Source organism: Centropristis striata, chromosome 3 (assembly GCF_030273125.1).
Source record: "Centropristis striata isolate RG_2023a ecotype Rhode Island chromosome 3, C.striata_1.0, whole genome shotgun sequence".
In the NCBI taxonomy this organism is placed as follows: domain Eukaryota; kingdom Metazoa; phylum Chordata; class Actinopteri; order Perciformes; family Serranidae; genus Centropristis; species Centropristis striata.
This window is the reverse complement of record NC_081519.1, coordinates 6,456,083-6,472,587: the sequence shown is the minus strand read 5'-3', so window position 1 is coordinate 6,472,587 and position 16,505 is coordinate 6,456,083. Positions and strand designations below refer to the sequence as shown.

The window sequence follows — 16,505 nt, the reverse complement described above, 5'->3', positions numbered from 1 at the left end:
CCTCTGATTCCTTATTGTTCGACACTGATCTGTTATTTTCTAGTCCATAGCTTCCTAAAGTGTGGCCCACAAGCCAATGGCGCCCTCACAAACATTATGTACATAAAATGCATGCATTATATCATCTGGATTCTGTTTTAATACTTTCAATAGGTTAAATATGATGGTAAAAAAAGACAATTAATATACCATGATATGAAAAATGTCATTCTGTAGTATTGTATGCCTAAAAAGATGTCATGTAAATGTCATAGTATAGTATGTTATCATAATATAATAAAAAAGTAACAGTATAGTATGTATAGTACATTTTATAGAAATAGGTCATAGTATTGTATGTCTTCAAGATTTCACGAAAGACGTCATAGTATAGCATGTTGTCAAAATGTTATGAAAAAAGTCTGTATAGTAGGGTATGTCGTCAAAATTTCATAAAAATAAGTCATAGTATTGTACGTCCTCAAAAATTCAAGAATAACGTCATAGTATAGTATGTCATCAAAATTACATTAAAAGTCATATAATAGTATGTCGTCAAAACTGCATCAAAAAGTCTTAATATAGTATGTCGTCAAAATTTCACAAAAAAAGTCATAGTGTAGTTTGTCATCAAAATTCCATAAAAAAAGTTATAGTGAAGTATTTCGTCGAAATTTCACAAAAAACGTCCTAGTATAGTTTGTCGTCAAAATTTCATAAAAAAGTCATAGTATAGTATGGCATCAAAATTTCACTAAAAACGTTATATGTCGTACGTCGTCAAATTCCATTGAAAAAAAGTCATAGTTTAGTGTTTCTTCATAATTTCATAAAAAGTCATAGTGTAGCATGTCATCAAAATTTCACAAAAAAGTCATAGCATGGTATGTCAGCATAATTTCATTAAAAAGTCATAGTATTTTGTCATAATTTCATTAAAAAAGTCATAGTGTGTCGTCAAAATTTCACAAAAAACGTCATAGTATAGTATGTTGTCAAAATTTCATTAAAAAAAGTCATACTATAGTATATCGTCAAAATTTCTCAAAAAAAATGAAAGCATAGTATGTTGTCAAAATTTCACAAAAAAGTCCTAGTGTAGTATGTCGTCAAAATGTTATAAAAATTAGTCATATGTCCTCAAAATTTCTTTTAAAAGAGTCAAAGTATTGTATGTCCTCAAAATTTCATTAAAAACGTCATATATCGTATGTCGTAAATTCCATTGAAAAAAGTCATAGTATAGTGTTTCGTCATAATTTCATAAAAAAGTCATAGTATAGTATGTTGTCAAAATTTCATTAAAAAGGTCATAGTATAGTTTGTCGTCAAAATTTAATTTTAAAAAAGTCATAGTATAGTATGATGTAAAAATTTTGTAAAAAACGGTTAAAAAAAAGTATGTAGCCTAAACTGACTTTCAGTCATCAAAACCTTCAGAATCCTTTAGACAAATCGTTTTAATATATAAAAATGCCCAGTTGGAAGTTTGTGCTTGTGCAGCAACGAGATCAAAGGGGGACTTTTGCCCTCTAGGCAAGACAGACAGATGAGAGTAGTTGTCCTTGCAGTAAACTGCAGCTTTACTGTGCAGTAAACTTTGTCTGTCCAGTATGTTCCACTGAGCAGACCCTCCATTATCTAAAGCATAGAGACTGTTTCTGTGTCAGCTGTCGAGGATTAAAACATGAGGTTTAGGCGGCCTGGCCAGGACCAGAAAAGAAATCCAAGAGTCAAGCAGCGTGTGTGCTCATCATTCGTGCATTTGGACATAATGTCAGTCAGTAAAGATATCTCTAAGCTGAGGTCTTCTGGGGAAACATGATAGGTCGCTGGCCGCTTCCACAGACACAAAAAGCTCTGGATGGGAGTCCGGGATGTTTTGGCTCCTGTGATTCCATAAAGCAACAGTCCTGCATGCCAGCTGCTCTCAGTGGTATTGTTTGGATTAGTGATACCTTCTATCCAGCCGGCAAAGTGCCTCGTTATGCGGCTCAAAGAGAATACACTGTCTGATTTAGCTATGATATCAGACCATCAGTGTTTGGCAAAGCACTTGGAATCTTATTGTCATTTTAATGCATCATATGAGGTATAACCAGCAGACCTCAGAGGCTCTCCTCTCATAAGTTGAACATCAGACACATTGAACAGATGAGGCTTTCAGGAGAGACGAGGTCTGCTGCAGAACACGACTTCCTTTTGGGTAAAACTGTTTTTATTTACAATTTATCAGATGAGAGATGTTGTGTCCAAATATTTGTCTTTTTTAGTGTAAAGTCTAGCAGCTTCGAAATATGATCGCATTGTTTCAGCATTGTGTGTGCATTTCTTTTTATAAAACAATATTCAAAAGGTAGTTTATTCTTGCAATATCTTTTTTTTTTTAAGCAACCTTTTCTAAGGAATAATTTATGATAAAACACTTGCGATACGGTATGTAAAATGGGCTAACAAGTGTAACATGTGCAAGACTTTGGTAATTGTCTAACATGTATATAGTATTTGGGCTCTTGACAGAATTTAAACTTGGTTATTTAGAGAAAATACTACTTTTATACAGGCTACCACTGGCCTAATGAGCTGTGTGTTGATATTTGTGCATGGGAACTGAAAAAGAGAAACAAATGTAACATTTAAAAATACAAATACCTGTCCCCTGTGTGTGCAGTAAAGAAAGATCTCTGATAATAATAAAGTAATATCCGGTGCCACAGATTCAGGAGTAAACAGGTGCAGGGTATTGGTGGAAGAAAGGCAGCTGTCTTGTTGAAGAAATGGCTCCCCAAAGAGGAAGCACACAGTACTGGATGGATGGCAGCTTTTCTCCCAAAGAATTTGTGGAATTCATTTTCTTCCCTGCTGTCAGGCAGTGATGCCAGAAATCCGTCTTCACTCCCTCACAGTTTGGATATACTGTATGTCTGTCTTAACCCTTTGATGCACAACATGGGTCTAAAGTGACCCGAAAGTTTTTATGTTCTATATCTTTGCAATAATTCATCATTCAGTATTCCAGGTTTTCCTCAATAAGTTTGTTTTTGATCATCATACATCCTAATTTTTATGTTTTCCTTTATTCATTTTTGAATAAAATCCCTTTTTCTGTCACTACTCTTCTAATACACAACATGGGTGAAGAATGAGCCATATCCATTTTTTAGCTAAGTAGCTTGTTAAGCTAACTACTTAGCTAAGTATTTAGCTAAGTAGTTAGCTTAACAAGCTACTTAACTAACTTCTTGGCTAAGCAGTTAGCTTAGCAAGCTACTTAGCCAAGTAGTTAGATATGTAATAATGCAAAAACTTTTTTCTTCATAAATTATGAAAAGGAAAAATGAAAATAATGATCTGTTGTTATCAAAAACAAGATATTTAAAGAATATTTATAATATTCAATCATAAAATAAGTTGATATCAAAAGATAGAGCACAGAAACACACACAGCAAGCATTAAATAACATGGGAAATGAATGCGGGTCATTTTTGACCCATGTTGTGCATCAAAGGGTTAAAAATGTTGCATCTAATGACTCCTAGTGTTACATTGTGAGATATTAGTGCCATGGTAATTCTAATTTTGTCTTGTTAAAGCAGTATTGGGGAGTAGTGAACTGCAATATGAATGTCATTAAATTAGTAGTTAGTATTTTTGCAGTAGTTTGTTGTTAGTTCAACTGCATTAATATTTGTGTAGTTAAAATATTTTTTTGAGGGCATTTTTATATTTGTGATAAAAATTTGTACCCCCTCCCACCAACACACACACACACACACACACACACACTCAAAGACGTTTGTTAGCTTCCCCAACATTGTGATGAATGTTGTGTTTTAACTGTTTCACAGGTAAACCTGCCCAGTGGTAAAAGTGAGAAACACCACAGACAGGATATTATGATAAAGCTGTTACTTTAATATAAAAGCGTTATAGTAAAGATGAAAGCAAGACCGATCACTTTACTTGTAGCCGTTTTGGAAAATATGGTTATCTGCCTTCTTGTTGCTAAGAGTTTGGAATGCCTGGCAACAGGTTACCATGGAGTTACTGCCCAGCCATGAAATACTCAGGCAGAGGTATTTAACACCGTAAAACGTCAGAATGTAGTTTTAAAACTTTAGTATTTATACCACCTAAACAAATGAGATATAACATGTTAATGAGTGAGCTTAAAGTGTAGCAGGTAGGTGTATTTTGTTTCTGTTGGACGGGGCTAGGCTAACGTTAGCTGTTTCCTCCTCCTGAGTTTTGAACAAAGACTGTCACACATACTGTAAATTTCCCATCAACAAAACAAACTTTCAGTTAATTGAATTGGATTAAAATAGAATGAATGAAAAAAACTAACTAAGACTATTGTGTGTTTCAGTGAGTGAGTTTCATTTGTAGATTCAGATTGCAGACTGAGCAACAAGACAGCTGAACACCATAATGAGACAATATGTTAAAGGTTACTAATACTACACTTGCTCAAGACCTCAGTTGTATCAACAACTGCATCTTTTTTCCTCTTCCATAAACCAAGTAGTAGTACTGGTATGTTTGTGTTGTGCAGAGAAAAATGCAAAGAGAGAAGACTGGCCACATAATTTATTTAATATAGTGCTACAATATTTAGTGAGAGATGTTCAATGAAAAAGCATATTTTATGATTCTCCTTGATGTCTCTCGATGAGGTTGCAGATTTTTATTCAGCCTCCTTTCCCTACAATGGATAGAAAATGGAAAGAAAAAATTAATGACAGTTCACCTATGAAACGAAAACATTTTGTCATGTAACCTGCATGTAGCTTTAGCTCCATTTAAAATGAATACAACTAAAAAACAGCACATGCATAAAAAATCTTGAGCTGTTCATGTACTAATTATGTTGTTTCCTTGTAAAATTATTATTATTTTACTGCCCAAGGTTTATGTATCACTCACTTTTCCAATGTCCCGACTCTTTACTCTCAGCTTGTTGACCTGAGACTCAGCGATGTCAGCGCGCTCCTGAGCTTCCTCCATCTCATGCTGCACCTTCCTGTACCTGGACAGGTGAGTGTTGGCCTGCTCCTCCTGTGAGGAAATTTAACACTGGAGTCAACATCCACCATCATTATACACATTAAAAAACAGTAAATAAGTTATAAAAGTTTCTGACTCACAGCCTCCTCGGCCTGCCTCTTGTAGGCCTTCACTTTCAGCTGCAGTTTGTCGACCAGATCCTGGAGTCGGGTGACATTCTTCTTGTCTTCCTCTGTCTGCAGTTAACACAATCAAAATTGATTAAATTGCACCTTTGTCAGACGACTGTATCAATCAATAGGAATAAAAAAACTGCCTACCTGATAGGTGAGCTCTTTCACTCTTCTCTCATATTTACGAACACCTTTGATAGCGTCTGCTCCTCGTCTCTGCTCACCTTCAACTTCAGCCTCAAGCTCACGTACCTGAAAAATGAACAATGTATGTTTTCACATGGAGGGCAAGATTTTCATATAAAACCAAACTGCTAAATTACATTGTAGAATAAAATTTTCTTTACCCTAGCCTCCAGTTTCTGGAGCTGCTTCTTGCCACCCTTCATGGCCAGATTCTCAGCTTCATCCAGGCGGTGCTGCAGGTCCTTCACTGTCACCTCCAGGTTCTTCTTCATCCTCTCCAGGTGAGCGCTGGTGTCCTGCTCCTTCTTCAACTCTTCTGCCATCATGGCAGCCTACAGGGTTGAGTTATATATTACTGAATACAAACCTATTGAACTCTAATGTTTCAGCTGCTATAAAACTAGATTTAGTGGAGAAACATACAATATTATGCACTGACATATTATCCTTTATACTTTGTGTTTGGTTACAAAGAAATGCGTAAAGATGACTCACATCAGTGATGGCCTTCTTGGCCTTATCCTCAGCATTTCTTGCTTCCTGTACAGAATCTTCCACTTCACCTTGGATTTGGACAAAGTCAGCTTCCAACTTCTTCTTGGTGTTGATGAGGCTGGTGTTCTATTATTAAAGAAGCAGACATACATTTTCCCATATTGAACTATAGGAGAACATTCTTGTTTGTTAACCTGTGAGCATACCTGAGAGTGCAGCAGCCCCACACGCTCGCTGGCATCAACCAGCTCCTGTTCAGCCACTTTGCGGCTTCTCTCTGTCTGCTCCAGTGCAGCTCTGAGCTCCTCGATCTCAGCCAGCATCAGGCCGTTCCTGCGCTCCACCATGGCAACCTGCTCTTTCATGTCTTCTTGGCCTCTTATGGCTTCATCAAGGTGAAGTTGGGCATCCTAAATCATAAAACATTGATTCAATCAATGTCAATCTGTCAGTCAGTCAATCAGCAACCACTTTAAGCTTTTAAGCAAGATGCTCTGCCACAAAACCTTCAGTGAGTCATACCTTAAGCTGCCCCTGCACGTTTCTCAGCTGTTTCTGGGCTTCAGCTGCCTGGCGGTTGGCGTGGCTCAGCTGAATCTCCATCTCATTAAGGTCTCCCTCCATCTTCTTCTTGATTCTCAGGGCATCATTCCTGCTCCTGACCTCAGAATCTAAATTGCTCTGCATGGACTCGATCACCCTCTGACTGTTCCTCTTGATCTGCTCGATCTCCTCATCCTTCTCTGCAAGTTTTCTGTCAACTTCACTCTTAACTTGGGTGAGCTCTAGTTGAACACGCATAATCTTGGATTCCTCATGCTCCAGGGTAGCCTGTAAACAAGTGTGACTATTATCATCTAGAGCAGAGAACAGTTCCTTTTTTAAAAAATGCAGAAACGAGAGAAAAATAGTCTGGGTCACAGGGAATTAAAAAAGCACTGAGGTGTCCAGTCCAACGCCGTGGCAAGGTGAGTCTCACACAGGTGAGCTCTAAAGCTCTGCTAATGTTTACCTCTGCCTCCTCCAGAGCAGTCTGGATCTCTGTCTTCTCACTCTCCACCGTCTTCTTTCCCTTCTCGAGCTCATGAATCGTCTTACCAGTGTCCCCAAGTTGTTCACTCAAGTCTGAGATCTCCTCTGTTGTACACAAGTATAAATTTCACCATTATAAAAAATTAAGTAAGAGACACTTTAGATGACTAAACTGACACTGAATTGCCTTACGTTGCAGGTTCTTGTTCTCTCTCTTCATTGTCTCTAGTTGGTCCAAAGCTTCTTCATATGAGTTTTTCATTTTGAACAGCTCCGTGCTCATTGAGCGAGCCTCCTTCTGAGCTCCCTCCAGCTCTGCCTGGCTTTCCTCGTACTTCTGTTTCCACTCTGCAAGAACCTGAAAGTACAAAAAAAAAAAAAACGGTATGTTTTTTTTGTCACCTTACATTCATCTGTCAAAACCACAAGTTTATACAAAAATATCTGACCTTGTCAAAGTTCCTCTGCTTCTTGTCAAGGTTAGCAGCCAGAGCATTAGCTCTCTCCACATCAATCATCAGGTCCTCCACTTCACCCTGCAGTCTCTGTTTCGTCTTTTCCAGAGAGGCACATTTTGCATTCACTGCCTCGATGGATTCCTCTGCATCCTGAAGACGCTGGGCAAGCTTTTTCCTGGAGAAATATACAGAAAACAGGTTATTGTTGAGGTACTAAATTAATGCGTGTGGAAACAGTGCGATTTCAGGACTGTTCATTACTTAGCCTCCTCCAGCTCCTCAGTGCGCTGAATGGCATCAGTCTCATATTTAGTTCTCCACTGAGCGACCTCACTGTTGGCTTTGGACATTCCACGCTGCAGCTCAGCTTTGGCCTCCTGCTCCTCCTCATACTGCTCTCTCAGCAGGTCGCAGTCATGACGAGATGACTGAACAGCGTGAGCCAGGGCGTTCTTGGCCTATGAACCAAATTACAGTCTGATTAATATTTGATACCGTCGCCTTGTGGCTTTTTCCTTTTCTTATTATCCTACTGATTTCATAGACTATTACCTTTACTTCCTCCTCTATGTGCCTCTTCAGCTCCTCAATCTGCTGAGTGTAAGCCTGCTTGGCTCTTGTCAGCTGAGAAACAAGAGCTTCTTTCTCCTCCAGCTGACGTGCATTTTCACCTAATAAAGATATTAGTTGACTTAATGAACATCAGAAACAAAGTGCAACAGCTAACATAATAATGTATATATATAATATACTTAATAGATACGTTTTTAACATTATCAGCGTAAAGGTTTTCCACTTAAGCCATTTCATTAAACAGAGATACATTTTTGCAAGTTTACAGCTAGTGACAATAGGTGTTGCAATGTTCAGCAAAATCTTAAATTTAGGGAAGGTTGAATAGGGTTGTTATAAACAAAAGTAGGTTAAGTTAATATACAGAATGTATACAACAGAAGGCCAGTTTTTGAACGCCCCAAATTATATTCTTACCGGTTTCAGTTTGAAGTCTTGCTTTCTGTGCACTCAGGTCATTTAGCTGACGAACATTTTCATCACTTTTGGATTTGAGCTCACTCAGTTGATCTTCTAATGTCCTGCACATTTTTTCAAGGTTTCCCTGGTAAAAGAGAACATGTATTAATATAAATGTGTTAGCATTATAATTTGCTCCGTGGAAGGGAAAATTAGCTTTCTCACCTTTGCTTTGGCGACTGACTCCATATTGCTGCTGAGGTCATCGATCTCCATCCTGTATTCGCTTTTCTCTTTCTCCAGCTTCTGTTTGACTCTTTGGAGGTTGTCAATCTGCTCTCCCAGCTCTGCCACACTGTCAGCCTGCTTCTTGCGGAGAGCCGCAGCGGTGGCCTCGTGCTGCAGGGTGGACTCTTCGAGATCGCGACGCAGCTTCTGGAACTCGGCCTCCCGCTTCTTGTTCATCTCGATCTGAGCAGCAGTTGCCCCGCCAGCTTCTTCCAGCCTCTCGCTGATCTCCTCAAGTTCCCTGGAGAGATCTGCCCTCTGCTTCTCCACTTTGGCTCGAGCAGCTCGCTCAGCCTCAATCTCCTCTTCCAGCTCCTCAATACGAGCCTGAAACACACAATGTTTCACTGAGAATCTTTCAAGATATGTGATTGTTCCTATTACCTTCTACGAACACTTCAAATTGTACCTGCAGTTCCTTTATCTTTTTCTGTAGCTGGATTCCAAGAGACTGCTCATCCTCGATCTTACTGAGAAGCTGGCTTGTCTCAAAGTCCTTCCTGCATGGGACAGAATGAATCGGCATATTAAAATTACATCTAAGTGACTTTCAAATAATTCATTGCAAGTAGGTAGTTGTTTAGTTAGTTGTTTTCTTACTTCTTTAATTTCTCATCTGACTGCTGCTTGTCATTCTCCAGATCCATTATGGATTCCTGGGCCAGTTTCAGATCTCCTTCAAGCTTCCTTTTCGCTCGCTCCAGATCCATCCGGAGCTTCTTCTCTTGCTCCAGAGAACCTTCAAGCTAAACACAAAATATATGTTTATAAAATTAAAAAGTCATTATTTTTTAGAAAACAAAATGTATGGTTTGCTTTTTTCTGCAATAGCCATTTACTGTATTTACATCAAGCAGTTAAAGGAAAGGCAGTCATTGAGGTTTTTGCTGTTGTGTGTAGATGTTACTCACATCATCCACTTGCTGCTCCAGCTTGGTCTTGGCCTTCGTCAGAGTGTTGACTTTGTCTTCCTCTGCCTGCAGATCATCAAGGGTCTGTTGATGGGCCTCTTGGAGGGCTTTCTTCTCTTTGGTCAGCTTGGCAATGGTGTCATCTTGAGATGTCATTTCCTCTGTGAGGTTTTTGACCTAGAAAAGTTGACATGGATCTTAATTATCAAACAGGTTTCAATCTACTGGAATATTTAGAATTGAAAAGCTTTCTTGATACCTTGTTCTCGGTGGCATGTTTCTCCTTCTCCACTTTAGCCAGGGTGAGCTCCAAGTCATCAATGTCTTTCTTCAACTCAGAGCACTCGTCCTCCAGCTTCCTCTTCTTTGCAGTCAGCTCCCCATTCATTTCCTCCTCATCCTCCAGTCTCTCAGACGTCTCTTTGAGTTTGGCCTCAAGCTGGATTTTTGCTTTAATGAGCCCCTCACACCTTTCCTCTGAATCACTGAGATTCTCAGATTCCTTAAAATCAATGCAACAGATTCAAATCATTGCCAAATCAGTGATTTGGTGTAGGATATTTAGTATACATGCTATACAGTGTGATGACAGAACTTACAGACTGCACTTGCAACAACAGGTCATTCTTCTCCTGTACGAGGGAAACCATCTTTTCCTCCAGTTCTTTCTTCTTAGCCAGAGCCTTTGCTAGATCTTCTTTGGTCTTTCCAAATTCCTCTTTCATTACGGCCATCTCCTTTTCAGTCTCTGCACTCTTCAGCAGTGGCTTAATCTTGAAGTACAGCTTCATCCATGGCCAGGTTTTGACATTCATGAATGAGCGGATGTTGTACTGAATGGCGAAAACGGCCTCTCTGTCAACAAAGAAAAAGCAAGTCAGAAAATGTTGCAAATTTGAAGACTTTAAAGCATGCTATAAAATTTTAAAATGTATCAATAACGGACACATTACCTCCTCTCCATCATCTTGACAAACTCTGTCCTCATCAGGTAAGCTCTGCAGAGAGCCTGAGTCATTGTGACCAGCTCAGCCAGTTTCTCATCTCTCATCTCCTCCAGAACACCCAGCAGACCGGCTTTGAAGAACACCTGAGAATCAATAAAAATATAAATTGAATCAATATATAAATTGATGGTAGTTAATCCTTTTTGCAAACATCTTTGTTGAAGGAAAGCATTTCTTACTCTACCTTGGTGTGGCCAAACTTATACTGACTGTGGTCCACATCAATGGATCCGAGCAGTTTCTCTGAAGCTTTCTTGTTGTCAATGAATTGGCCCTCTGGGATGACACTGGCATTCAATACTTTGTATCTAAGAGTAAATATTTCATTCAGTTAGAGACACTTGCTTGACAATAGTAAATGCTCTTCAATGACGTTCAAGTTTATATTTCTGCTACCTCTGCTTGAAGTCACCGTATTGGATTCTGCTGGGGAAACCTTTCCTGCAGATCCTGATACCTTCCAGCACACCGTTACACCTCAGCTGGTGGATGACCAGGAAGTTCTCCATGAGACCTGTGATATTTCATTAAGTAGTTGTAGATTAGTAACTGTAAAAGATCACATGAATTATTTATTATTTCCTTTCCTGACTTGCCAATAATTGTGTTGTGTTTTTGCTTTTTTCCTGTCAATACAAAAAACTTAAACATAAAAAGAAAAGATAAAACAAAAAGAAAAAAAAAACTATAATCCATAGGCAAGACTTGACCAAACAGATTAGACTATGTAAAGCAATGTCTAAGTTAGGCACATCCCAAAACTTCATTTAATAAAGCAACATCAACACAAGAGCACATACCTGGTGTCTTTGATTCATTGGGAATCAGGCAGCGCACAAAATGAGGATGTGTGCTCCTCAAATTTGTCATCAGCTTGCCCAAATTCTCCTGAAGAAGCAAAAGGAAATTAAATCGGCAAAAGGCACTTAATTAATCCAATGAAGTACAAAAAGTCCTTCTGTCATATCTCACCCTGAACAATGCAGACACAGTCTGGAAGGAACCACCCTTCTTCTTGCCACCTTTCTTTCCGCCACCGCCTTCAGCTGTCAGAGGAGTGAGGATTATATTAAAATAATTAAATCAACATATGCAATAAATTTAAATGTTTTACATCTCATCATGTAGAAATGGGTAACAGCATGTACCTTCTGCTCCAGGGTGTGCTGCATAGAGGTGAGCCAACAGTTTGACTGAAGACTTCTGGTAGAGCTGAACCACTGAGTCATTCAGGGGGTCTTTGTTCTTGTCGAGCCAACCAAAGATGTTGTAATCAACAGTGCCGGCATAGTGCACCAGAGAAAAGTGAGCCTCGGCTTTGCCTTTGGCTGGCTTTGGCTTCTCAAAAGCTTTGGTTTTACCAAGATGCTGGTCATACAGCTTGTTCTTGAAGGTCATGTCTGTTGCCTTGGGGAACATACACTCCTCCTCAAGGATGGAGAAGATGCCCATTGGCTGTCAAAATGAAAATATTAATTATTAAAACACTTCAAGTCATCAGATAGTTTTCTATGTTTATGAAAATACAGCATGTCACTGACCTTCTCAATCAGCTCAATGCAGGCAGCTAAGTCCATACCAAAATCAATGAACTCCCATTCAATCCCCTCTTTCTTGTACTCTTCTTGCTCCAGGACAAACATGTGGTGGTTGAAAAACTGTTGCAGTTTTTCATTGGTGAAGTTGATGCACAGCTGCTCCAAGCTGTTGAACTAATTAATTTGTAACAGAACAAAGTTACTTCACTAAAGTTGAAACAGACAACTTTACTTCATAATAATAAGTTAAAACAATAAATTGTCTATTGCCACTTTGACAACAAAAGCATCACCATCATAAAAAAAAAAAAGATATCATGTCACCAAACTTACGTCAAAGATTTCAAAGCCAGCAATATCCAGGACACCGATGAAATAGCTTCTGGGCTGCTTGGTATCCAACATCTCATTAATTCTGACGACCATCCACAGGAACATTTTCTCATAGACAGACTTGCAGAGGGCCATGACGGAATTGTTGACCTGATTTTTACAGATACAAGAATAATCAAACGTTGATATTGTTGCAAGAGTGAACAATAAAATAATTCAATAAAATAACAAGTTGTCAGGGGTTAAACAGGCTCCAGCGTTAAGATTCACAGGACTGTGTGAACATTTCACCTGAGGGACAGTCTGGCCTTTAGTCACAAACTCATTTCCGACTTTCACCCTCGGATAGCACAAGGCCTTCAGCACATCAGCAGAGTTCAGCCCCATGAGGTACGCGATTTTATCGGCGACTAAAAAATAAGAGAAAATGTGTTAGTTTGAAGAGAATAAAAAAAAGATTCCAATTCATACTTTTCCCTTGTTTTCAAAAGTGCAACATACCCTCAGTGCCATCAGGCTCAGCCTGCTCTTCACGCTGCTTCTGCTTGAACTTCATGGCTCCGTGATGCATCACAGCTCCAGTCAGCTTGTAAATGCCTGCCTTCTCATCTGCAGTAAAGCCCAGGATGTCGATAGCAGTCTGTGAGTATTCAAAGAAAAGTCATGAGTTCTGCTCTCACACTGAAACATTTCTAAATTCAGACATTTTTCCTTGAGTCAGTGGATTTGATCATCTTCTTACATCAGTGGCAATGAATTCCTCAATGTCATCGATACTCTTGACAGTGATTTCACCCTGACTGATCATGGGATAGTCGTAAGGGTTGGTGGTGATGAGGAGAGCCTCTGAAGAAAGAAAGCATTTGTGGTTAATTCTTGTAAGCAAATATGCACAATGCAGCAGGTAATGAATGACCTTTAAAAATGACAAATGTCTCACCTATCAGCTCAGGTTTGTGGCCTGTCATGAGCTGATAGAAGATGTGGTAGCTCCTCTCAGCAGACAGCTGGAACGTCACTCGAGACTTCTCCAGCAGATCTGTCAATCACACAGTCGGACAACAGTCAGTTCAGTGACGTGTACAAAAGCAAACTGAGGTATCTGCTTTACTATTTCTAGCCTTACATGTTTCAATGTCTGCTGAGGCCAGCTTCCCAGTTGTTCCAAAATGGATTCTGATGAATTTACCCTATTCAAAAGAGGACAGTAGATTCAATTTATAACTTTTTGCATTTTGATATTGTTTAAAAAGAGAAACACTGAACACACACTTACGAATCGGGATGAGTTGTCATTCCTCACAGTTTTGGCATTACCATAAGCCTCCAGCAGGGGATTGGCTGCAATGATTTGATCTTCCAGCGAGCCCTTATTTTAGAAAACAAGTTAGGGAAAAACGTAAATTCATGCTCCATGTCCAAGATCACATTATATAATCCAAAAACAGATGTGTTCATTCACCTGCATTTTCCCAGAGCTCGGCGAGTCCTTCTTTCCTCCAGCCACTGCGATTGTTGCAAAGTACTGGATGACACGTTTGGTGTTGACAGTCTTTCCAGCACCAGATTCTCCACTTTGAGCATAAAAAACAGATCAATTAGCATCAGAAACATCTTGGTTTAGGTGAACTGAAACATTGAAAGAAACTTGTTTGGACTTGAATTTGAGCATACTGTCCAGTCAATGTTACTGTATGCTATTTATGTTAAAAAGTGCTGATATTTTTATATCACACAGGTACATTGATTTCAGGATACTGTATGTTAGGTAAGTAATTAAGTAAATGTGCAAACTTACGTGATAAGGATAGACTGATTCTCACGGTCTGTGGAAAAAACAACAACGTTTTATTACTTTTTTTCAGATAACTTATAGGGGTGTTAGGACACATCGATTCAATGATCAAATACCATCGATACCAAGAAAACTATTGATACAAGAGCATGTGAGTGGAGCGGAGTGTCACCTTATCTTCAGCTCCCTCTCACTCCAATACCGCTCACACCATTTTGGAGTTTGGAAGCATGCCTGAGCTCAACCCCGAATGCATCTTTGTATTGCACACCCACATTATTTTCTGACAAAAAAAATCAGCTATTGAGACCTCAACAATGGAGTTCACAAAGGATTTTCTTTTTTCAGAGCAGATGGAAATTTGAGATGAGGACAGAGCGATATTGAGCATTGTGGCCTCAGCTCTGTGAGAAAAGGTTCAGAAAATCTCACCTGTCCACTCCACTCACATGCTTGGAATAATACATATCATCACCTTTAAGATGTGCCTTCATTTGACATTTCCCAATTTATATATTTATTCTTCTTTTAAATTAGGAACAGAGTGTTTCTCATTCAAGTGTCTGGAAGAGCAATCGTATTTTAGTTAATTTAGTCCAAGATATGCTTGAAATGTACACCGATGATGTGTTGTTATAATGTCTTACAATGTTAAGATATTTAAAAACGAAACAAGACTAGGTCAACTGCTAGTATAGCTGACTATTATAGGAAAAATGAATGGTAGTGTGTGTCTGTGATGTGATTTTTTTTTTTATATTACAAAAGTGTGATCACTCAGTCACTCAGTCACATACACACCCATGTGTAGAGCTGACCTCGTCACTTAGCCAAATATGAGCTTCTGTTAGCTGCTACTTGCTTAATATTTTTCACATGACATGTTTTAATTTTAATAACACCTGACATATGCTATAATAATTGCATTTAAAACATGCACATTTTCATCACACTTCCCACCCACCAGTGAGCATGAACTGATAGGCGTTATCAGAGATGGAGAAGATGTGGGGTGGAGCCTCAATCCTCTTCTTGCCTCTGTATCCTGCTACAACCACTGAATCATACACTGGGAGCCACTTGTAGGGGTTCACAGTGACGCAGAACAGCCCTGAGTAGGTCTGTGGAGAAAGAGAGGATTTTTACTGACATGTGTCTTCATGTAGTCATTGCTTCATCTGCTGCTGTGACGATCCGGGCAAACTCACGTAGATCATCCATGCTGCATAACGCTCTTTGAGGTTATACAACACAGAAGGCTCACTGAGGTGGGTCATCATGGCCATGTCCTCAATCTTATCGTACTTTGGAGGGTTCATGGGGAAGACTTCAGTTTCTTTTACAGTAAGGGTCTGTGACACGGACAGAAACAACACAGGACATCAGTTCTGACAGTAGACAGGTGATGAGAGCAAACTGGTGAGTATTCAGCCTATTACAGACAGTATTCCCATTTAGAAAACCATGAATGTTAAGGTCAGTTTAAAATATTTTACCTTTCCCTTTATTACAGAGAAATCATAGAGTTCCATCACTAGACATGCACTGGCATCCATACAAATATATTTTACTTGAGTGTAAAATAAAACATTTTAATTTCATTCCAGGCTAACCTTTCCACAGAGAGTCTCCACGGTGGCCTTGCCGCCCTCTTTCTTAACGAGCTTCCCCTTGAGGTACATCTCTGCAGGCTCGGTCACAAAGTATGCAGTTTTAGCATCAAACGGAGTGTTTTGAGCTTCAATTCTCTCTCTTTCTGGCTTCCGGAGGTAAACGGCCGCCGGGCCAAAACACTCCATTTCCGCATCACCCATGTTGACGCTTTACTGCAGGTAAGTAAAAACAGCACAGCAGTCAAGTATTGAATTCATTTAAGTCATAATATCTTCTCATGATGGCATCTCCACCAATGAACAAAGCTGTTAACACTGATTAATTTACACTAGCCTGAAGAGATGAATAATGGTATATTTCTACTTATTTATGATTGATACAAAATCAAAAAGTTAAACATAAAAGCTACATTTACATTTTTAAACAATGCAGTGACATCAGAGGTAACAGTGTCATTCATTGTAAATTATCCTTGTTGATGCCATGACTTGTTACATGTGCCAATAAATCATTGTTTAAAAGAATCAGACACAAAAGGAAACTACATCTATATACAGAATGAGATGCACAGATTTGCTATGTTAATTGACTTCTTTACCCATGACACACAAGGTTAATGAACATATAAAAATGCTATAACAAAGTCTGACATTTTTACATAAGTAATTGATGAAAAATGTCTTTACCTTCTTCCTTCCCCTGAGATGAACAGATAT

The 16,505-nt window shown here is 39.0% G+C and overlaps 1 protein-coding gene across 2 annotated transcripts; it reads right to left on the bottom strand.

The window, feature by feature from the left end:
* Positions 1-4,556: 4,556 nt before the first annotated feature.
* On the bottom strand, positions 4,557-15,989 carry LOC131968257 (myosin heavy chain, fast skeletal muscle). Of its 2 annotated transcripts, none has more exons than XM_059329052.1 (39): positions 15,789-15,989; positions 15,384-15,527; positions 15,140-15,296; positions 14,179-14,206; positions 13,843-13,954; positions 13,657-13,749; positions 13,507-13,570; positions 13,321-13,419; positions 13,123-13,226; positions 12,882-13,020; positions 12,672-12,790; positions 12,381-12,530; positions 12,051-12,221; positions 11,658-11,964; positions 11,482-11,555; positions 11,310-11,397; positions 10,906-11,023; positions 10,694-10,817; positions 10,456-10,592; positions 10,102-10,357; positions 9,762-10,004; positions 9,503-9,679; positions 9,192-9,337; positions 9,001-9,091; positions 8,529-8,918; positions 8,322-8,448; positions 7,884-8,002; positions 7,593-7,789; positions 7,323-7,506; positions 7,066-7,231; positions 6,854-6,978; positions 6,364-6,672; positions 6,048-6,251; positions 5,842-5,967; positions 5,508-5,678; positions 5,308-5,412; positions 5,128-5,223; positions 4,907-5,038; positions 4,557-4,685 (listed from the first exon to the last, which is right to left on the bottom strand). In XM_059329052.1, exons 1-39 carry the CDS (start codon positions 15,987-15,989, stop codon positions 4,668-4,670), a joined length of 5,811 nt encoding a protein of 1,936 aa, XP_059185035.1. In that variant the 3' UTR covers positions 4,557-4,667. The 2 variants fall into 2 exon arrangements, with proteins under 2 accessions (XP_059185035.1, XP_059185036.1); XM_059329053.1 differs by having other exon boundaries at positions 11,482-11,549.
* Between the last annotated feature and the right edge of the window lie 516 nt (positions 15,990-16,505).